At 38.0% G+C, this 24,086-nt stretch overlaps 2 protein-coding genes across 4 annotated transcripts in view; one reads left to right on the forward strand and one right to left on the reverse strand.

Annotated features, from left to right (window-relative positions):
• Positions 1 to 10,341, reverse strand: part of fwe (Calcium channel fwe) — a 76,600-nt gene extending 66,259 nt beyond the window's left edge. The window contains exons 1-2 of the mRNA XM_067787515.1: positions 10,157 to 10,341; positions 9,794 to 9,917 (exon numbers count right to left, since the gene is read on the reverse strand). Of these exons, the coding sequence (XP_067643616.1) occupies positions 9,794 to 9,917; positions 10,157 to 10,159 (127 nt within the window). The 5' untranslated portion in view covers positions 10,160 to 10,341. The remainder of the gene's footprint in view (positions 1 to 9,793; positions 9,918 to 10,156) is intronic.
• A 3,742-nt stretch (positions 10,342 to 14,083) lies between these two features.
• LOC137253368 (uncharacterized) overlaps positions 14,084 to 24,086 on the forward strand; it is a 67,284-nt gene continuing 57,281 nt past the window's right edge. For all 3 annotated transcript variants that reach the window (XM_067790146.1, XM_067790145.1, XM_067790147.1), the window contains exons 1-3: positions 14,084 to 14,424; positions 14,486 to 14,711; positions 14,779 to 14,994. In XM_067790146.1, the coding sequence (XP_067646247.1) occupies positions 14,275 to 14,424; positions 14,486 to 14,711; positions 14,779 to 14,994 (592 nt within the window). In that variant the 5' untranslated portion in view covers positions 14,084 to 14,274. The remainder of the gene's footprint in view (positions 14,425 to 14,485; positions 14,712 to 14,778; positions 14,995 to 24,086) is intronic.

A 24,086-nucleotide genomic window follows, 5' to 3' on the forward strand; every position in this document is an offset into this window, starting at 1 on the left:
TACAGATGGTTGTTTTGTGCGTCGAGATTTTAATTTTCAATTGCCCACTCCAAACAAGCATTTATTGGCAGGGGGCTTAGACTATACCCCCTCTCAAGGGGTTGCCAACGCAATATATAGCTTCTCCAACCCAATTGTCAACCTCACCTATCCGTGGCGAATCCTGTTTCATTAACAGCCGAGGCTCTGGCGACCCCAAACTCCTGACGGATCTAGGGGCTGGCAGGACGGCACGGCCTAGAAGGTTTCATGTGGTCATACCAAATCGTTCCCTATATGGTCGTGCTAGTACATTTATGGTGCTTGGTACCGGAACGTACCGGATCTAGTTGGCACCTACATGTGCGAGTAATTAAAAAAACCAAATGCCATTCGTTTGTCCACCTTTGTCCAGGAAAATGTAATACTGCGAACAGTATTCCTGACAAGATTCCAAGGGCTTTGGATTTCGCCCTGCAGAACTTTTTCATTTACTTCTACTTAATATGGTAGGTGTCACACCTATTTTACAAAGTTTTTTCTAAAGTTATATTTTGCGTCAAAAAATCAATCCAATCACCATGTTTCATCCCTTTTTTCGTATTTGGTATAGAATTGTGGCATTTTTTTAATTTTTCGAAATTTTCGATATCGAAAAATTGGGCGTGGTCATAGTCGGATTTGGCCCATTTTTAATACCAAGGTAAAGTGAGTTCAGATAAGTACGTGAACTAAGTTTGGTTAAGATATATCGATTTTTGCTCAAGTTTTCGTGTTAACGGCTGAGCGGAAGGGCAGACAGTCGACTATGTATAAAAATTGGGCGTGGCTTCAACCGATTTCGCCCATTTTCACAGAAAACAGTTTTCGTCATAGAAGCTATGCCCTTACCAAATTTCACAAGGATTGGTAAATTTTTGTTCGACTTATGGCATTAAAAGTATTTTAGACAAATTAAATGAAAAAGGGCGGAGCCACACCCAGTTTGAAATTTTCTTTTATTTTTGTATTTTGTTGCACCATATCATTACTGGAGTTGAATGCTGACATAATTTACTTATATACTGTAAGGATATTCAATTTTTTGTTAAAATGTCTCTTTTAAAATTATTATTTTTTTTTTTTAAGTGAGCGTGTTCGTTATCCGATTGTGCTAATTTTTATTTAGCAAACATATAGTAATAGGAGTAACGTTCCTACCAAATTACAGCTTGCAAAACTTTTAAATTATCTTCTTTTAAAAGTGGGCGGTGCCACGCCCATTGTCCAAAATTTTACTAATTTTCTATTCTGCGTCATAAGGTCAACCCACCTACCAAGTTTCATCACTTTAGCCGTCTTTGGTAATGAATTATCGCAGTTTTTCGGTTTTTCGAAATTTTCGATATCGAAAAAGGGGGCGTGGTTATAGTCCGATTTCGTTCATTTTAAATAGCGATCTGAGATGAGTGCCCAGGAACGTACATACCAAATTTCACCAAGATACCTCAAAATTTTTCAAGTTATCGTCTTTACGGACTTACGGACGGACATGGCTAAATGAATTTCTGTTTTCGATCAGATCATTTTGATATATAGAAGTCTATATCTATCGCGATTAGTTTATGAAGTTACAGGGTACCGTTATACGAAAAAAATTAATATACTCTGTGAGCTCTGCTCAGCTGAGTGTAAAAATACCAATCGAACCGAACACACCGAATGCCCTGGGTTCACACCCCGGGCAAAGCAACATCAAAATTTTAGAAATAAGGTTTATCAATTAGAAGAAAATTTGTCTAAGCGGGGTCGCCCCTCGGCAGTGTTTTGGCAAGCACTCCGAGGGTATTTCTGCCATGAAAAGCTCTCAGTGAAAACTCATCTGCCTCGCAGATGCCGTTCGGAGTCGGCACAAAACAAGTAGGTCCCGTCCCGCCAATTTGTAGGAAAAATCAAGAGGAGCACGACGCCAATTGGAAGAGAAGCTTTGCCTAAAATCTCTTCGGAGGTTATCGCGCCTTACATTTATTTTTTATTTTTTTAATCGACAAGCCTCTCCCACTGCATCATAGCAAATGCCTGCTCTCCGATACTCAAGATAGCGTTGCTGACATACATACATCTGTACTTCAAAACAACAATGACAAAAATATATTGATTGGCATAAATGTGTATTATTAATAATGGGGACAATCATTACTTGTAAGAAAAAATGGAATAAAAGGCTAATTGTGGACGCACTTACATATGTATAATCAGAATATTATTTTGTATTATAATTTACATCGTAAAATGTTTGCAAAAAATGCTTCTGTCTAGCGTACCAGCACATTCCTACGGATACGATGTTCTGATTTATATTTGGCGATGGCGGCTGCTTTATAATAATAAATTCAAGCATGATCGGCCCTTAACAGAACAAGTCGCTGAACTGATTTGAACAAAAAAAAAAGATAAGTAGAACGTTTGGGAAAAGTTGCAGAACTGTAAAAGCACAGCGTAGGCAACCGCGACAGGGTGCGTTTAGATATATCCTGAGCATTATCTTTTTTGCGAGGCTAGTGTTCCGCTTGTAAGAGTGCATGAACTCGTGCTCGTCAATATTTCTTGGTGGCGTAATGCCATTAGCGTGGATGACCAACATTCACTGCTACAACAGCAACAACAACAACTAACATTCCCGACATTTGACTCGTTCACGTCGGGGATAAGGTATCCAGGATTTTATCATGATAGGGCCAAGTTATGCGATATTTGTTAATTTTACAGCCACTATCGTGCAGTCTACTGCATAGAAAACAATGCAAATTCCGTTTTGTGGGAAAAGAAGCTTCGATATGTAGAACTTAAACAAAGGTGGGGATAGGACACCACCCTGCAGCATCCCTTTTTTAATTGCTCTTGGTTTTCATTTTACGTGCCCGAACTGGACCGATGCCTGCCGGCCACACGATAATTTCGGTCAACCCTGAGAGACTAGGCCCTTCCAATTCTTACAATTACCTCTTTCTCCACTTTTATTTCAGTTATTGTTTACACTAAACATTTATTTTATGTCCCTCATAAAAGTTCGTACAAAACTACCCTCTGCCTAGTACACTTCACTTTTTTCCTCTTCCATTCCTTCTCCTTGTATGCCTCATTATTTGAAAAATAATAATATCACAAAACTTTTGGTTCTAGGGCATGCATAGATATCTAAATAAACAGCTTCATTTGAGGATACCAACTATAGAATCAGGCGTTCCAAATTTAAGTAAAGATATAAACTTCTTTGGTATCTTAAAAAATTGTACCTATTAAAAAGTATAACACGTAATTTAAACGACTTTTTTCTTAAGAATGAATTATCATATAATAAAGGTAGTGGCAATGTTAAGAAATTTAAAAAGAAGACATAGAATATATAGTAAAATTGTATGTCTTGATAGGCATCGCTTCCCAAGGCAGCCGGTTCCATGTACCGGAGCGACTGGGATTTTTTCTCCCGACCAAGGATTGTCATTTCGCGTAAACCCATTTAATTTGTTACGTTCCTCCCACAAATTGTCATCTTCTGAGCAGTTCCTTGCAGCTGCACTGATCCATACTCTCCTGCTCCGGAAGGTATTGAACCTAACACCGGTTTCAGGCTGTGGTTCTGCTGCATATGTCGGAAAAGGATTTATCTCAGACGGTCATACTCTTGCCAGAGTTTCACGTGTAAAAGATGGTTACATCGTTCTGGCTGTTCTGGGTTAGAACCCAACGTTCGTCGGCCCCGAAATTTCTACAAAACCACAGCGGTTCTCTCTCAAGCGTACCTTAGCCATCTTCTAGCAGTGGCATTCTAAGGCGACGATATATTTTATAACGCTTTTGGGATTGCTAGTTTCCAATTTATGTTGCTGCTAGAAACACGATCTAAGTCTTGTAATATTTTCTGATGGTACACACCCAAGCACGGGTACATTATGTACTCACCTACGTTTTCTTTACTGGCACCGAAAAATTTTTCAATTGCTAAATATAATATTTGCCGGGCTGAGGAAAGGTTGCATCCACGGGTGGCAAGTTGGGCTATATATTAGTACGTGACATCCCGCCGCCACGGCCTACACGACCGCGTTTTCCCAACGAGCTGATTATTCGTTTTTTTCCAGAGGAAGTCGAAGCTTCTTTCTCTTCACTAGCTTTTGGAAAAGCTTGGAGGTTTGAAACTAAATCTTTGTCAATTATAAATTTGTTTAAAGTGCTTAATTCACAGACTTACGAATTTTTACGGTATGTGCTTAAAGCTTAAGAAATTTCACGCCACCCAAGCCAGCCGGTTCTATGTAGCGGAGCGACTTGGGATTTTCCCTGTTGCAACAGCAAGTTTCCTTGGTCTACCGTTAGAGGACATTGATGACAAATTGTGATTGGTCACACCTATTGGATGGGGCGAAGCACTGCTACAGCAATAACAACAACAACTTGATAAGCATATACAGGCGCACGATAGTGGAATGAACTTTATTATACTCAGCTGAGCAGAGCTCACAGAGTCTATGCCTAAGGATGGTAAACCGGTGTTTATTTTCTCAGACAGCCAGGCCGCATTAAAGCCCCTGGACTCATTCGTCGACAACGCAAAATCGGTCACTGAATGCCGCAGATCTCTTAACAAGATGGTTCAGCACTTCAGTATCAGCCTTTTATGGCAGAGCAGACGAGCTGGCCAGAAGAGACACCACCGACCATATCCTTCCGGGAAATGATTCGGTAGGTATACCCATGGCCACTTTCAGGCTTCGCGTGAACACAAGCACTATAAGAATTGCAAATGGACTATGGTCAGCCATATCATCGTGTGACATCCAGGCTAACCTGGCCGTCATATGACAAGGGGCGCACAGGAGCGCTTCTAATTTTAAACAAATCAGTTCTATCGTCCCTGATAAGAGTGCTAACAGGGCATTGTTTAATAGGCACGCATTGTAATAAAATGATGGCAACGACCTTCGACTATCGTCGCAGCTGCAGATGTACAGAAGAGGAGTGGCAAAGACGCTTGAAGCCATTTTGCTCCCTTATTTCCAAGCAAATTTGCAGCTAGCCCCTAATCAGCATGGCTTCAGAAAACTCCATAGCACTACCACCGCGCTAAATGCCATTAGCACCCAGATAAATTGCGGTTTAAATCAATACCCCCACCATAGAACAGTACTCGTAGCGCTAGACCTATCCAAAGCTTTCGATACGGTCAACCATGGCTCGTTACTGCAGGACCTGGAAGGGTCTACCCTTCCCCCATGTCTTAAAAGGTGGACCGTAAATTATCTGGGTGGTCGGCAGGCATCGGTGCAATTTAGAAACGAAGCATCAAAACCAAGGAGAATTAAACAAGGGGTGCCACAGGGTGGTGTCCTATCCCCACTTTTGTTTAATTTCTACATATCTAAGAGGTCCCCACGATGGATTCGAAATTTGGTAGGCCAGGTATTATGTGCTATTTATGTGCTAATTTGTTCCCAATTTGTGCTCAAAATTTAAGTACTTTTTTTTTAACCTCAAAATGGGGGGTCCAGCTGGACGTCCAGCTAGACCCCCCCCCCCTCATAAGCACTAGGTCAAACAAAAAAATTTAAATGTGGGAATTATGTGCTATTTATGTGCTCCAACATAAGCTACGGTCTGTCCAGAAAAACAGTGGGTTGACAAGGGGGGAGCGGGGGCATATAACCCCAGACGGAAAAATCGAAACGGGATAGGTGCAAAATTTTGTGCTATTTATAGGCTCGATAGTTCCAAAAACGATTCGTTTTTTTGACAACTTTTAATGTTTTTTTTTAAACAAAAAATTTAAATATGGGAATTATGTGCTATTTACGTGCTCAATAGTGCCAAAAAGAATTCGGTTTTTTGACAACTTTTAATGATTTTTTTAAAACTTCTAAAGTGGGGTCCAGCTGGACGTCCAGCTAGACCCCCCCTCGTAAGCACTAGACCAAACAAAACAATTTAAATGTGGGAATTATGTGCTATTTACGTGCTCAATAGTGCCAAAAAGAATTCGGTTTTTCGACAACTTTTAATGATTTTTTTAAAACTTCAAAGTGGGGGGTCTAGCTTGTCGTCCAGCTATACCCCCCCCCCTCATAAGCACTAGGTCAAAATTTAAATGTGGGAATTATGTGCTATTTATGTGCTCCAACATAAGCTACGGTCTGTCCAGAAAAACAGACGGGTGACAAGGGGGGAGCAGGGGCATATAACCCCAGACGGAAAAATCGAAACGGGATAGGTGCAGAATTTTGTGCTATTTATGGGCTCGATAGTTCCAAAAACGATTCGTTTTTTTGAAAACTTTTAATGTTTTTTTTTAAAACATCAAAAGTGGTGGGTACAGCTGGACGTCCAGCTAGACCCCCCCTCGTAAGCCCTAGGCCAAACAAAACAATTTAAATGTGGGAATTATGTGCTATTTACGTGCTCAATAGTGCCAAAAAGAATTCGGGTTTTTGACAACTTTGAATGATTTTTTTAAAACTTCAAAAGTGGGGGGTCCAGCTGGACGTCCAACTAGACTCCCCTCGTAAGCCCTAGGAAAAACAAAACAATTTAAATCTGGGAATTATGTGCTATTTACGTGCTCAATAGTGCCAAAAAGAATTCGGGTTTTTGACAACTTTGAATGATTTTTTTAAAACTTCAAAAGTGGGGGGTCCAGCTGGACGTCCAGCTAGAACCCCCCTCGTAAGCACTAGACCAAACAAAACAATTTAAATGTGGGAATTATGTGCTATTTACGTGCTCAATAGTGCCAAAAAGAATTCGGTATTATCACCGACTAAATCTTACGCGACCTTATTTACAAAATGGACGCCCCAAATGTCGACCATTTTGAACATCCACGTCAATGGCACTACGCTAACGACTGTCCTACACCCCAAAATCTTGGGTGTGACGTTTGATCAGGGTCTAAATTTTGGTGACACGCAGCCGCAATTGTTCCGAGAATTCAGAGCTGTAACAAAATCCTCAAATCCCTCGCTGGCAGTACTTGGGGAAAAGATAAAGAAACGCTCATGACTACATACAAAGCAATTAGCCAGCCGATTACGTGCTACGCGTCACCCATATGGTCGCCAAGCCTAAAAATCACCCACTGGAAGAAACTACAGGCCTGCCAAAATACTGCTCTCAGAATCGCCACGGGCTGTCTTCTTATGTCCCCAGAACACCATCTGCATAATGAGGCGAGAATACTCCCCATCAGGGAGAGAAATGAGATGCTGACCAAACAGTTCCTGTTGAATACCCAGAAACCTGGGCATCCCAACAGACATCTGATTGATGAACCAGCACCGCCTAGGGGCTTAAGGAGTCATCTCCGTAAGTATTTTGAGGAAATACGGCACCTGAGAACCCAGCCGTATGAAGTGAAAAAACACAAGCAGGTCCTTGGTGAACTCCATAAACAGGCGTCGGACCTTTATGCCGGGAATTGCCCGGTGAATCCAGTACTTAACGAAAATTATCCAAAACTTGCGGAAGAGGAACGCATACTCCCCAGGGAAACGCGTGTCACTCTTGCTCAACTTCGTTCTGGATACTGTAACAGGTTGAACTCTTACCTATCCAGAATCAACCCCGACATACAAAATGTATGCCCCGCTTGCAATGTGTCCCCACATGACACCAATCATCTCTTCAATTGTAATGTGGAACCAACGCCTCTAGCACCCCTTTCCTTATGGTCCACCCCTGTTGAAACGGCAAGTTTCCTTGGACTCCCGTTAGAGGATATTGATGACAATTTGTGATCGGTCGCGGCTATTAGGTGGGGCGAGCATTGCTACAACAACAACAACAGAAGAGTGTCCAGCACCTTCTCTGTCATTGTCCAGCGCTTAGTAGAGGTAGGTTGGCCATCCTTTGTAAACCTTTTCTACATGACCTTGCTGAGGTCTCTAGCTATGAAGTCAAGGCTCTAGCAAAATATATATAAATTCAACGAAGTGGTTTGACCCGCTTTAGGTAGGGTAGGGTTCCTCTTTGAGACCGTATAGGGTATTACAATTGGCCCACTGGTGGCCAAAGTAGTGAGCTGTTACCATAGTGTCCAGCTCAGCCCTCGCAACCTACCCTAACCTAGACTTCTATATATCAAAATGATCTGGGCGAAAAAAGAAAATTTAGCCATGTCCGTCCATCTTACCGTATACGCGATAACTTGAGTAAATTTTGTGGTATCATAATGAAATTTGGTATGCAAGTTCTGGGCACTCATCTCAGATCGTTATTTAAAATGAACGAAATCGGACTATAACCACGCTCACTTTTTCGAAAATTTCGAAAAACCGAAAAAGTGCGATAATTCATTACCAAAGACGGATATAGCGATGAACCTTGGTAGGACGCAGAATAGAAAATTAGTAAAATTTTGAATAAGTAGGCGAGTCACCGCCCACTTTTAAAAGAAGGTAATTTCAAAGTTTTTCAAGCTATAATTTGGCAGCTGAGTATCCAATGTTCGGTTACACCCGAACTTAGCCTTCCTTACTGGTTTTTTATTTACTCTCTTGTTACGATAAATTTTTGAAGTGCCAATAGCATCCCGATTGAGAAATTTGTTTAAAAAAACATAATGCCATTAGCACTGCACTGCCTGACAAAAATCTTTAAAACAGCACTTCTGTACTTGAACAAATAAAGAGACATTTTCGTAATTACTACTAGCTGTGTTAAATATTCGGTGGCCGCCAAAGGCCACTAGCCGCGAAATTGTGAAAAGCTTGCTTATTGATAAACACATATGTACGCTCCAATTGCTTTTAAATTCCACGAAATTTGTTGAAGCTTGGAGTACCTAAGCTCCGCATTCGTACTTGACATAGTAGTGTTGTTGTTTGGTTTTGGGGAGTTTTATCGATGTTGAAGGCCCAGATCCGGTACCTTCCGGTAACAAGCGCCATACGAGTACAAGCCCGACCATCTCGGGAACGATTGAAAATGGCTACATTGAACTTTCAAGGTCATACCGCCCAAGCCCTAGTTGCATGTGGAACTTGGGGTCTCCAGATCACCGATTCTAAAGAAACGGGATTAGCCACGGGTAGGAATGGTTGACAAATTACTTGCAAAAGCTATAAAGTGCGCTGGCAACCTCTTGAAAAGGTTGAGCTGCACAACATATGGAATCATTTCGGTATCTTAGTCGCCTCTTGCGACAGGCATACCTGCCGCGGGTATATTCCAGGCTCCATAACCCGCTGCAACATTAGTAATAATGTTGGCTAACAAAAATTTCAATACAAAGAAAAAGGATCATTCTTATATATGTATATGCTCAATATATTTTTATGTTTTGTTGCATGAATGTATATTAAAACAGGTTCCTTTTTATCAATGTCAGTGGCAATATAAAGAGGCGGAAGCGCATGCATGTCCAGCATACGTAAATCCATCCAAGCATAGCTACATAAGAAGTTGTATGTATGTTTGTACCGGTAGTTTCCAGTGGGTGGCTTTACCGCCAAAAAGGCAAAAACAACATTTTACTCCGATTATTGCATACTTATGAATGTTTGCTCCTTTCCTATGTTGGCCGATATGTAAGCTAGAAATTCTGTATAGATAAAAGCAGCGAATTGTACACAACTGTTACATATAAGTAAGTGCATAAATTGTTAAGTGGTAGGAAAATCGATTGATACCCTACGCATACATACGATCCGTACTTTGATAGCACTTAAATCAAGAATAACATTAAGCTGTGACATTCAAAAACGCCCCCCTTAAAATATATCATGCAATTATACAAACATGTGCATATTGATTATCTTAAATAATTTAAGTTCCGTTTACTTACAAAATGCGCCAACAATACCCAATAATCTTCCACCATATTTCATATACCATGGTGCATCTGGGCCATTCATTTGATCTGGTTGATTCGGCCGCGCCATCAAACCTGTGATTTTCTCCGCAAAGGACTGCATTTGTTCAATTTATTTAATTTTTATGAAATAAGAAATTAAATTTATATGTATTAACTAATCCATCACGAAGAAATTATATTTTTTACGCATATAAAATACGTAATCAAAATTTTAGAATTTTATCAAATCCACTTTTCCAAGTGACCATTCACTTTGCCTTCATTGGTGTGTAATCAAATTGCGAATGCAGCTTTGTTCACAACATTAAAATTGTATTTTAAACGTTTAATTACCATTTTGTTGTTTTTCCTTATTTCACTATCTAGGACTTTCGTCAAACTAAAATATGCACTCCTTTGTGAAAATAACACTTATCTTAATAGCATACGAATACAGTAAATTTTTACAGAAAAGATTAGATTGGACAAAAATTTCTGTTCTTTTCTGCCAACAGTTGTGCAAAGCAACGAGTTTCTTTGACACATCAAAAAATTAAAGAACCGACTAAAATATGACAGCAAAAAAGAAACGAGACCCAATGTGAAAAACGTGGTACTGCCAGACTGATGATAAATGAGTTTTAACAGTTGTGAGCTGAAGTCTGAAGTTCTGTTTATATTTATAGTTACATCTTCTGATGATATTTGCTCCTACATACATCAAAGCTAATGGACATGAGAAATTTCATTATGACGCGCCCATTAATATTTTGACAAGGGAAATTATATCCGATCGGGACTTCCGGACTTGTGTTTGCTGCCTTAGGCCCCTATTATGAGCATTATTCGATATTATGACACCTCATCTCCGGCGAAATTTTCGTTGTGTATCTAATTTTCAAGCGGTTTGAAACTTGTTGTCAACGCTGTATCGAATGGAAAAAGAATTGTTTAAAATGTAAGTTTTTTGTATTTATGTTCTACTTTTTTACTACCTAGTAGTAATTTTAAATTTAAAATTTAAATTTTATTAATTTTATATAGGTCTAAGGTCGTGAGTACAAAACAAGAGCTTGAAAGAGTTGCTTCAATTATGGAACAAAATCCTCATATAACAAAAGGAACTTGCACGTTATAGAAATGCAACTTTGTTTAATGCAGCTCAGCCTCGTAGTTCAATTTTATCCATCTTTCACAAATAAAATTTTCCAAGACATACAACACCTATGATAGTACCACAGACACAGTTGGCTGGGCAAGTCCGAGTGCATTTTCGTTTCCAATGCTCAGTTGGTAGGATCCCTGAGCACAAAATCGGAGAACTTTTGCCAATTTTAGAATATTGGGAATAGACTGGGCTTTTGTGCATTGCTGCAGCAGTTCATCTGTACTGTACAACAAGTCCATGAACGCTTCTTTGGACAGTCTGAAGTTTTGAATAAATCTATAAACAAAACTTATAATTTCAACAATTTAACAACTTGTTTAGAAGGCTACACTTACGTGCCGGAATTCATTTCCAAAGGATTTGAAGCATCCCTCACCCGTCTTAACTGGCTAGCTCCAGTAAGCTTTCCTCTTCATCTGACGAATCAGCAAACCACAATTCCGTCGTAGTCATACTTTTATCTTTAATATTTGCATTTAACAACTATTTCTGCTTTTGTTTATTTATTTTATTTTATTTGACAGAGTATTGGAAATGTGCTATTGTGAACTTTTGAATTTATCGAAATTCACAATAACGCTTACCTTCATCGAACGCGCTTCATAATACCGAATGAAAATTCGTTCGATACGCTCTTTCGTTCGACCACAGTCGAAAATTGAATTCGTCTCATAATAGGGTCCTTTAGAGTTGTACTTTTTCGTTCATTTCAGAGATTCGAATCTTTCGTTCTTTTTCTGATGAACCACCAAGTTATTCTTTTTGTTCATCTCTTCTTTTTTTTTTTTTTGTCAAGCAAATTTGTTCACTGCTGCTCGCATCCGCGAAAAAGCCAACAAGTATAGATGGGGGTGTGTTTGCAGCAATGCTTTTTGTTGGTATATTTAAATGTGTTATGAATAAATAAGTTAATATATATGTATAATTAACTTCAAAAAAAGTTACAAATTTCCGAAGATCCAGGAAATTGAAAAAGTACAGACACAAATTGTAAATATTGTTACGAATATTAGCAACAGTACCCCTTACTGTCATCTCTAAGCCGATGCTAAACAGTGATATGTATGCACATCAATAATTCAATCATTATGTCTACACATATGTACGTACACGCAGCGGAGAAGCAACGCACAAACACATGCAGATATCTTATCTGAGATATTCAATTATAATTGTGGAAGTGTCGCTCACAAATACACGCGCATGTGAGAGAAGCTATAAAGATTGTGCTTTTGTAGTTATAGCTGAGAAACTTATAGCAGATAACCAACTGGTAGAACAGAACCGCCTAGAACTGTCAACGAGGAACCCAAACACTATAAAAAGCAGCAACAGTAGAGGCGCAAGAATCAGTTTCATTTAAGCTATCAATCAGTTTGATTTAAGACGCTATCTGGCGAGCAATAGCAGTGTTATTTTGAAAGTAGTCTAATAAAGACCATTTTGCATTATTGAATAGTGGAGTTATTTATTCAACAGTTTAGTGATTCGAGCATTAGCAGAAGGTTGCAAATAAGAGGAATTGCAGTAAATTTGTTACAATATGAACTTTTCAAGTTTAATAAATGTAATAATTAGTTTCTTACAAAACATGTTTTTCATAAATAGTCCATACATATATTGTTGTAGCCAATGCGAATCCATACCAGGTGGCGGAAAAGCGTATTCAACCAATTCGCCGTGCAAAAGAATGTCAAGTCAAAAAAAAAATGTTCACTGATTTCGATTAACTGACATATTGTTGTACAGGGTTTTGTATAAAAAATTAACAAGAAGAAGCAATCAGCTGTTGGGATAACACCACCTCTACTGAATTTGCCTTGGTTATAGCAGTGCCACACACAAAGATGACCACACATGTCTTTAGTGTAAGTGACATCATCGACATCCGTGCTCACTGTGTTTTTCTGCGTATGTATGTATGAATTTACAATGTTCGCGAACGAGAAGAGAAAAAAGAATAACATTAGATAAAACGAACTAAAATAACAAATAAACTAAAAGAACAAATAGAACCAATATCGAAGGTCTAGTTCACTTGTTCAGGTTAGAGACCCGGTTAATTGAACAAGTTCAGATCGAAACGACCCAACTCTAGGGGCCTTAATTTTATTTCGACATTGACTAGAACGAGTTATGCGTACTCGCTACACTTCTTATTAACATTGAAAAGTAGTGGTGGGTAATGACACTATTTTTTGAGTGTTAACACAGTAGCACAGGCACACTTTGCAGTGTTAACACATTGTGTTGACACAATTGTGTTATAATTGATTATCGAAAGTCGATATGAGTGTAGGCACAATATCAGAGCACAGTACCATTGTTTACTATATAGTTTGGCAGCTTAAATAGAGGTTATGTTGCGAATAGAGTGGAAGGCAGTCGACTAGGCAGTCGAATGTCATATAATGAAGGAATGGTGTTCGGAGTTATTTCAAAGTTAAAAAAAAAAATGTTAAAAGCTTTAATATAAATAAAACTATTGTTTTAATAACAACAAAAAGGCCTTATATATTCTATATACATAAATTCGTAAGGATTATCTCACTTTAAAAATTGAGTTAAATAACCTAAAGTTTGGTTTTGAAATTGAGTCGAGAACTGTGCGTGTGAATGTGCGAATTTTGACCGATCAGCTGTTAGTTGCGCTACTTGGTAAAATTTACAATGCACAGTACTGTGTTACTTACCTCTAACGCCACGTTTGACCGCCATGTAGAAGAGTAAATCATGGCAACATTTATCTTCTTTCATATTCCAATTTCATCATCAATTTCAGTCATACCATCTGATCAAGAGGATAGTAAGTGCCCCTATGGACACCATTTTTTTATGAAAAAATAAAATAAAAATTATGAGAACGCAGTTAGAATTTTAAAATCTTTTTAAATGTCATTATCCTCTCACCGGTTTTATCTTGTAATATTTATATCATGTGTATAAATAAGTTTTGAGTGAAGTGTCAATGAAAAGCAATACAATCAACACACACGCACAATGGACTATGTATGTGCACTTACGATCTGAGTGTCATTCTCTGTGCTATAGAGCGTGTTACTGTGTTATGAGCATTTACCAGTTTGAGCGGCATTGCACAGTCAGCTTTGTGCCATCGAGTGTGCCACTGTGTTATAAATTAATCGATGTGTGCGTGTGCGTGCCGCACATTACTGAGTGTTAACACTATAACACAGCACAGTGCTGTGTTACTCAGCTTTATTGAAAAGTCATATAAATATTTGCAAAAATAGACAGAAATTTATTGAAAAATAAAAATAGTTAGAAAATCCTGGCCTACATCATGGAATTTCAAGTATATACTAAATCTGAAGAAAAGCATCTTTGTCAGCTTTGTGCCGAAATGCGAGAGAATATGATCGAGCTATTAAATGAAGGTTGCGAAGAATATATTAATTTATTTAGACGAACTCTTGGATATTTAAACATCGAGGTACAATTATGATTTATATTGAGTGCGTTTTTTAAATCTAATTTATCATTTTTTGTGCCAGTACATTGAAGATGACGTATCGTCAAAATGGCTATGCGCTGTCTGCCTTATGGATGCTGAAAGCACGTACAAGTTTTTGAGCAAGGTGGCGGAAGGGCAGAATAAATTGCGGCAACAAACTCCACACCACAGCAGAACATTTAAACACACAGTATCTGTAAAGTCGGAAGATGGACAAAATTTTATAATTGAGACTGATTCTCTGCATAATTTTGAAAGTTCGGCTGGTAACTACATGAATAATAACTATAAACTAAGGAATGTACTCCATGAATTTAATTAATTCAATTACAGAGGTCGATGTAAAACCAACATACGAACAATTTGCAGAAAATGACTGTCCTACGTCTTATTTTGCTACAAATGACTGTACAGATATGAAAGTGATTACACTTGACGATCCGACGACGTATTCTAATCAATTGAATGAAGAAACTACAGCTGCATCATACGTGCAAACACCAATCGATGGTCTAGCTACGCTTTACAGTAAAAGCGGACATGATACAGGTATGACGATTGTTTTAACTACCATAACACATATTTGCTTAATTGGCGCTTAACCGTTAAACGGGTTAGGGGGATTAGAAAATACCCGCGTCAGGTATGCCAGTCTTAAGAAGCGACTAAAATGCTGAAATGATTCAAGGGGTTGCCACCGCAATTTATAGCTTCTCCAACTCAATTGTCAACCTCACCTACCCGTGGCGAATCCTGTTTCTTAAACAACAGTTGCTCTGGCGACCCCATTTTCCTGTTGTTGTATTAACAGTGCTTCGCCCCATTCAATGGGCACAAACACTCACAAATTGTCATCAAATTCCTCTAACGGGAGTCCAAGGAATCTAGCTGTTTCAACAGGAGCGGACCATAGGGAGATAGGTGTTAGGTTACACATTACAATTGAAAAGATGGTGTCATGTGGCCGGCCCGTCGAGAGGGGGAGGGAATGGGGGATTCCTTCCGAGCCCGGGGTTTCTGAGCGGGCCCGCGAATTAGAGGCACGAAGACATTTTTTTTAATTCAGGAAGTTTTTAGTTGTTCCATGTGCAATTTTAAAGCCGAAGTGAAGTATGAAAAATAATTCGAAAAGTCGTTTTCTTTAAAATTTAAGAATAAATATTTAATTTGGCAGCTGGCTCAAAACGAGTTTATAGAAATTTGTACAAAACACGTGAGGGAAACTATATTAGATCAACGCATGGTTCAATTATAATTATAGTTGAATCATAATTATATAATTGTAGTTAATATATAATTATAGTTCAACCATGGATCAACGCAAGAAAGTCAAGTATTTTGCTATTATCCTTCATGCTGCGTCTGACCCCCAGCGGGTTAGGGGGTTTAGAATAAAACTATATATTTTAAAATTTTATTAATTTTTTATATTAAAATACTAATATTCATATTGAAATTTTATAAACAGTGACAAGAAAATTTTATTTTTGAAATATTATTCAAAATAAATTAATTCAAAAATAATTTATAAAAATATAGTATATCTAAGTAGATAACTCCAAATTTACTCCCCCTCCAGTGAAACGAAAAATTTATTTCTTAATGTTAATTTACAGTGTATATTAAGTACTGTAAGAATTTTGTGTTATAGTTAAAAAAAATAAAAATTGAATTATGTGTTAATGTCCTCAATTTGGTTCAAAATACTGACTACCATTAATGAAAGAAACGTGGTCGTCCAAGCTAGAGACGCCACCATAGATGTTGAGGTCCGTCATCTAGATGCCTTATTAGCTGATTTGAAGTTGATCAGGAACCAATGGGATACAATTTTAAACGAATGCAAAACAGTTGCTATTCAACTGAACATCTCGCCAAAGTTTCCGGACATTCGAAAGAGAAAACCCAAAAGACGTTCTGAAGATAATGGAAATGACGGATGATCCAGAGTCTGATTTTAAAAACAATACATTCTTCGTAATCGTAGATTCGGTAGTTACAGGCATTACTGAACGATTTGCATCTATGAGGAATTTGAACCATACGTTTTCCTTTTTGTGGCAATTTGAAGACATGGACGAAACTACGGTTCGGGCGAGCGCAGCAAAATTTGGATAAACCGTTAATTTAGAATATTCGGAACACGTTCGTTTGATACTACCTCACGAGGTCCGAATATACATAATATTCCAAATATAAACCGATTCCCCAAATTAAATGGAGACGAATGTTCCGAACATACGGAATCAATGAGTACATTTCGTTATGGCATCTTCATTATTTACTAATGTCATTTTACGCGACTCGACTAGTAAGAGTTTTTGACGTTGACCGATGAATTTTGAAGTGGTTTAGGTTTCGTATGTTCATAGGTGCACGATTTCTTGGTGTCCGTACTTTTCATAAACCTATGTTCAGCCGCACTAATAGATCATGGCTTAGTTAATAAATTCATCATAAAATTAAAATAAATGTTCTAAGGAATTATGCAGTTCAGTACTTATCGGGTATTTGTAAACTGATTGCTTCCTATTTCTACTAGTAATATTTTTCGAAAAATCGTAAAGAAACAACACAGTTAACGGATGTCAATTCGATTTGGGAGCAAAATGGCTGCAATTGTCAAAAAATTTGTCGAGCAAACCTCTTGTGATTGAATCATGCGTTATGCCTATGTGCACTACTTTATTTTGTCGTGGATTCCAAACAAGAAAAACTGACGAAACTTTATCGGAACTTAAAAATACAAAAACAACTTCTACCATGAGAAAATAAGACCACTATTCCCCTCAAAATTAGTGAGTTTGACATATTTTTGCTTATGTTTTAAATTTTATTTTTTATTAACATTTTGATAAAATTTAGTAGCCTTAAATGTTGCACTTAATTAGATTAGTTGAGCTGAAAGGCCGCAGTTATTGAATAAAACTTCCTTTTGGTTTGTTTTATATTCATAAATTAAAATTTTGGTTGATATTTCGACTTCAATATCTGATGTCATCATTAGGGCTGAAGACAAAACAGACAGAACATACATATGAACACATGAATAACAAAATATGACTTACACAAATGGACATCTATGATCGACTGATTGGGATTATGACAAAAAAATTACAAAGAGGTCGAGAAAACAAAAGAAGAAACCAAAATATAAACAATTTGGCGAAGTCCCGTAGAAATAAACAATTTTCATAAACAGTAAGTGTAAACAAAAATCATGTATACAATAACAACATTGATATGACAACTATACTTAGCTTAACACATATGTACATATGTATGTACATATTTCATCCCATTTAACTATTGGACAATATTTCAAATGATCGCCTTGTGGTGTTGATGCTTCAAAATTAAATTCCTGTAAGACTGCGCACAATTTTCTGTGTCCATTTTGAAGTTCATTCTTCTTTCATTAAGAGTGTTCAAAATATGTAGCATTTCTAAAGTGTATCGTTTGCTGTAATGTTTTTCATTGCCAGTATAGTTACATTATCGAAGTCGGGGAAGTGCCCTGTGTCCTTGCAGTGGACAAATCAAAGTCAAGTATAACACTCGAACAAAACGTGCTACAAACCACACAATAAACTACACGGCTGACGGAATCGACAAAATTCCTGGAGAGGTGCAAAAGAAGCGGGTTGGTTCCCAAATTTATTACAAATGCAACAAAAAAATCGTATACACCATAAGCAATAACATCATCAATAAGAAAATTCCAAGTAAGTTTAATAATGTTGTGTCAACATATATATGTAGATACTGTGCAAACGAAACTACTAAACCGCATTAAACGTGAGCTTAGAAGACAAAAAGAAAAGGAAAAAGGTATACTAAAAATAGATATAAGACAAAGCCTCGACTCTCATCACTTATCGGCATTTTTTAAGAGCGAGGATGTACTCAAAAACAAACTTGCTAAAAACATTAGAAAAATATAAATAAACAAGTACGAAAAATTGAAACAAAAAGAAAAAAAAAGATCAACATTAGGGTAGTGCCAGAATTTTTTCACAATGCCACACATTTAGACATCCCTAAAGACATTCAATGGCTCTTATCTCTAGGTCCGAAATATGTTATGCCATTTGAAGAGGGAAAATTCCCACTTCTCAAATTCATAGCTGACCGAGAAAATATTGTCCAAACAATACAAAATAAGGAAAGGCAGGATCAACTTAAAATCATTGCAGGACAGGAGGACAATTTTGTCGTTCGTTTTCGATTTGTTACGTGGGGTTGTTGATTGCCCTGTGCTCTTGGAGAGGATTTTCATTAATATACCGGCTAGAGCTCTTCGTGCTTCTGAGTTTTTTAATATTGGTGTTCTCAGGGCTCTTTATGCGCGGAATGCTCCAATTACTAGAGCCTTAATTGAGTTCAATAGAATTTCTAAATTTTGTGAGATAGATTTTTCTTGTTCGAAAGATGGCTTTCTGAGTATTTTAAATACTTTTTATAAGTAAGGTAATTTATATTATTATACATTATTAACTACTTTACACTTTTATAATTAGCCTATAAGATTCTTTTTTAATTGGCTTAAATAAATAAATAATTCAAACAATGAACGTTAGGTTAGGTTGGGTGGTAGCTTCCCTGATAGAGGAAGCTCACTTGGACAACATGACGGTCCGTTGTGATACCACATATAATAAACTAAACTAACGGTGACGTAGATATAACTACTTAGAGAATCGTTGGGTAGCAACGATAAAGTTCCGAATGATCCCGATCTCAACCTTGGATAGCTCCTCGGGAGATCCAAGTGAGTCACGACCGAAATACTTTCGCCTAGTTCTGGCAAAAGCTGGGCAGTCAAGCATAAAGTGATTTGGTGATTCCACCTCATCATCCTCCATACAGCTGCAGCAGGATGGAGTTTCGTGAACGGAGCAATGAACGTAAAACCATTATAAATACTGCGAAAAACTTTATTATCACCTATGTTCCCGGAACCTCGGAGAGGATCAAGATGTCGAATATATATGACATAGAAAAATACGAAATAGCGTTTACATACAATAACACACTGCAACAAATTTTCAGCAAAACTAAGGACAAAATTTCCTTGCAACGGCGACGGGTCCCACGTATGCTAGAAAGTATATCTGGGGTCAACAAAATTAAAACTCAAGACAAGGATTTCCGCTCATAGATCTAACATAAAATTAAGTAATAATGCTTCGGACAACAAGACGGCTTTAACATCCCACTGCAAGGACACAGGGACCTTCCCCGACTTCGATAACGTAACCATACTGGACAATGAAAAACATTACAGCAAACGATACACTTTAGAAATGCTACATATTTTGAACACCCCTAATGAAAGAAGAATGAACTTCAAAATGGACACAGAAAATTGTGCGCAGTCTTACAGGAATTTAATTTTGAAGCATCAACGCCACAAGGCGATCATTTGAAATATTGTCCAATATTTAAATGGGATGAAATATGTACATACATACGTACATATGTGTTAAGCTAAGTCTAGTTGTTATATCAATGTTGTTATTGTATACATGATTTTTGTTTACACTTACTGTTTATGCAAATTGTTTTTTTCTACCAAAGATTGATCGAAGAGTAGATGTTGCAGGGACGAAAAATAGTGTGAACAAGCTTCACAAACTTCTAGTAGGTCACATTCACCTCTTACCACAGCAGAATTTGTTAAACTACCACTGTCTGTATTTGTTATTTAACAATTATTCGTACACTTTTTATTCAGCTAATCTGTTCAGAATTTATATTTTTACACTCAAAAACCACAATCATTGTATTTTGTGTGCTTAAATTATGTTAAAACTTGTGTTAAAGTTTGTGGTGTGGTGGAAGTGACCTACTAGAATTTTGTTACGCTCCGCTGCCTTCCACCGAAGTTTGCGCCTACAACATCTTTACTCTTGGACCAGTCTTTGTTTCTACGGGACTTTTCCAAATTGTTTATATTTTGGTTTCTTTTTTTTTTTTTCTCGACCTCTTTGTAATTTTTTAGTCATATTCCCCACTTCGTTGTGTGACGTCGTCGCGTCAAGTTCGTTCCCACAACTCAACCGCGTGCTATAAAAGGACGCTATTGATTCGGTAGAGAATAAAATGGCGGATAATGCGGGAATCGAAATGACAAAAAATTAAATTAAAAACATTTAAAAAACTAAAAAATGTATCGTACTTGGAGTAAACCATTAAATCAGAATATATCTAAATATATAATAACCACAATTTCGCAGAAACCCGCGCACATGGTTCTGGCTTTAGTGTATTACCTGTGTGTTGGTGGAGCAACTGTACAGCAATTTAAAGACAGCAAAGCAAACTTCTGAATATATAACCTGGTGTTATGGATTAACACCAATGTATAACCTGGTGTTTTATCAAGCTTAAGCTTTAACCATTAAAGTACTAATCGAAAAAAAAACAAGCAAGGACGGGACTGTCTTCGGCTGTGCCGAAGACTTCATACCTTTCGTGAATGGGGCTGAACAATAATCTTATCCCATTCGTAATCTCTGAAAAATCGAATGTATAAGATAAGAAATATATAGTGATCAGATCTACATACCTAAACGATTTTTAAGATAAATAAAAAATAAAAAATAGGTAGGTACTTTGTGTAAGGATGCAAAGTTTCAGGTTCTTTGTGGTCTGCGTGTAAAAACTAATGAAATTTTATGAATTTTGAAGCTTCTAGCCGTAAAAAAGGGGCAAAAATGACAGTTTATATGAAGTATATAATATATATACCACCGATCTCTATGATTTTTTCAGACAACAATATATGCTATATACGTAAGCATTTGGTGAAATTTGAAGCTTCTAGCTGTTAAAATGGGGCAGAAAAAGCGCAAAGTTTCTTATCTGAACAATCGGTTTTATGAGATATATACTATATATACCACCGATCTCAATGATTTTTTCAGCCAACAAGATATACTATACACGTAAGCATTTGGTGAAATTTGAAGCTTCTAGCTGTTAAAATGGGGAAAAATTGCCCAAAGTTTCTTATCTGAACAATCGGTTGTATGAGATTATATATACCACCGGTCTCCATGATTTTTTCAGACAACAATATATGCTATACACAGTTTGAGTGTTATTGTGAAGTACTTTAATAAATGCCATTTTTCCATTATTCAATATTGGAGTTATTTATTCAACAGTTTAGTGATTCGAACTTAGCAGAAGGGCAAATAAGATGATTTGAAGTAAATTCGTTACAATTGCTGTCAGAAGAGGAATTGTTGAATAAATTCCAGAGGACAACAAGGACATGGCAAAGTTCACTGAATTGAAGATCCAGCAACTGAAGAAGGAGTTGGAGAGCCGTGGATTGAATACAACCGGCATTAAACTCGAACTTCAGGCACGACTACGAGAGGCAATGGAATTAGAAGGAATTGATGTGGATGAGTATGTCTTTTATCCTGATGGGGACGAGACAACAACAAATATTGAAGAGAAAAACGAAACATCGCAGACAGTTACGAGCACAGACTTGAGCATGATTTTGGCTGCAATATCTGCACAAACATCGACAGTAAAAGAAATGTCGTCAGAAATAACATCGAAGATTGAAGCACAAGAAACGCATATGTCAGAAATGTCGACACAGATAACATCCAAGATGGAAGCACAGGAGGCACATATTGCAGAAATGTCGTCAGAAATAACATCGAAGATTGAAGCACAAGAAACGCGTATGTCAGAAATGTCGTCAGAAATAACATCGAAGATTGAAGCACAAGAATCGCGTATGTCAGAAATGTCGACGCAGATTACATCCAAGATGGAAACACAACTGGAAGAGCAAAAGACATATATGACATCTCAGTTGGCTGAGCAGTTGAAAGCACAGGAGGCCCGCATAACCTCGCAGCTGGAGCACAGGAGATAAAGGTAACATCGAAGCTGGAGGCCCAGGATACAAAAATTTTACAGTTTGAGGAAAAAATCGAGGACGAAGTGGATGCTTTGAGAGGATGTATGGAGCAGTTGACCCTGAATCGCCCAGCAGTTTCAACGAGTAATCCAAAGGTAAAAACACCATCCTTTGACGGTCCTGTTCCTTTCCAGGTCTTTAAGCTACAGTTTGAGAAGACCGCAACAGTGAACAACTGGAATGCTGAAGATAAAGTTGCTGCACTCTTCGTAGCATTGAAAGGACCAGCTGTCGAAATCTTACAGACTATTCCAGAGTACGAACGGAACAGTTATGAAGCATTGATGGCTGCTGTAGAACGACGTTATGGAAGCGAGCATAGAAAACAGATATTCCAAATTGAGTTGCAAAACCGCTACCAAAAAGCAAATGAGACATTGCAGGAGTAGTTTGCTTCAGATATTGAAAGGTTGGCTCATCTCACAAATGCGGACGCACCCGTGGAATACACCGAGAGGGTAAAAATCCAGAGTTTTATAAATGGCATACGGGACGTGGAAACGAAGGGAGCTACATACGCAAACCCAAAGCTGACATTTGCTGAAACGTTATCACATGCATTGACTCAGGAAACGGCCTCACTATTGAGTAAACCAGCATACAAAGCTCATCGTTTGGAAGTGGAAAGACCAGATTGGGTAGACACAATTTTGGAAGCACTGAAGGGATCACAACAAAAAAATGCCGGAGTTATTAAATGTTTCAAGTGCGGCAACCCAGGTCATATTGCACGACATTGCAGCACCGGTCCCAATAGCTCCAACAATGTGGGTGGCCGTAAACGCAGAGCTGAAGGAGATGAGCAAATCTCCAAGTCCACTCAATCGTTAAACTAAAGCGAGTCAGCCGCAAGGGGCGAAAGCTGGCTCCCTCAATTGAATGCCCCATAATCTCTATCTCACAAATTGGAAGAAGGTCAAACAATCTTACTGTCGGAGGACATGTGGATGGAAAGGAACGTTTACTGACTGTAGATACGGGTGCATCTCATTCCATCATTCGAGCGGATTTAGTCAACAAGAGGATAAGACCATTGCATGGAGCAAGATTGCGTACAGCCACTGGAGAAGACATCACTGTTCTAGGAGAAGTATCATGTGAAGTGGCAATTGGGAACGTCACGGTAGTACACAATTTTATAGTGGCAGAAATTGTTGATGAAATCATAATTGGAGTGGACTTCTTAATCGACCAGGGCATCAAGATCGACATGCAAAGCAAGACGATGCGATATAAAAACATGGATGTACCACTTAGTTTCGGCTACGAGAGAGGCTACAGCAGTAAACGAGTGCTGGTGGAAGAGAGTCAGCAAATACCACCAAAATCCGAAGCAGTCATCTGGGCAAAGGTTGATGGAGATTGTGGGACAAATTGTGGGTTGTCGAAGCAGCAAACAAATCAGCACTAAACATACTTGTAGGAAAAACCCTGGCTATGAAAAAACTAAATGGACGTATTCCGGTAAGAGTACTCAAGGAGTTCAAGTCACCACTCAAACTGACTAAAGGAGCTATTTTGGGAAGATGCCAAGAGGCTGAAGTAGTTATTAACTGTGAACAGCTCCAGGAACACTTTTCAGCTAGCAATACTGATCTTTCAAATGACATCACGGCATGGACGCAGGGGCTAGAGGAAGCATATCAGAGTAAGGCAAAACAACTGCTCCTAAAGTACGCGAACATATTTG

This window comes from Eurosta solidaginis, chromosome 5 (assembly GCF_040869045.1).
Source record: "Eurosta solidaginis isolate ZX-2024a chromosome 5, ASM4086904v1, whole genome shotgun sequence".
Lineage (NCBI taxonomy): Eukaryota > Metazoa > Arthropoda > Insecta > Diptera > Tephritidae > Eurosta > Eurosta solidaginis.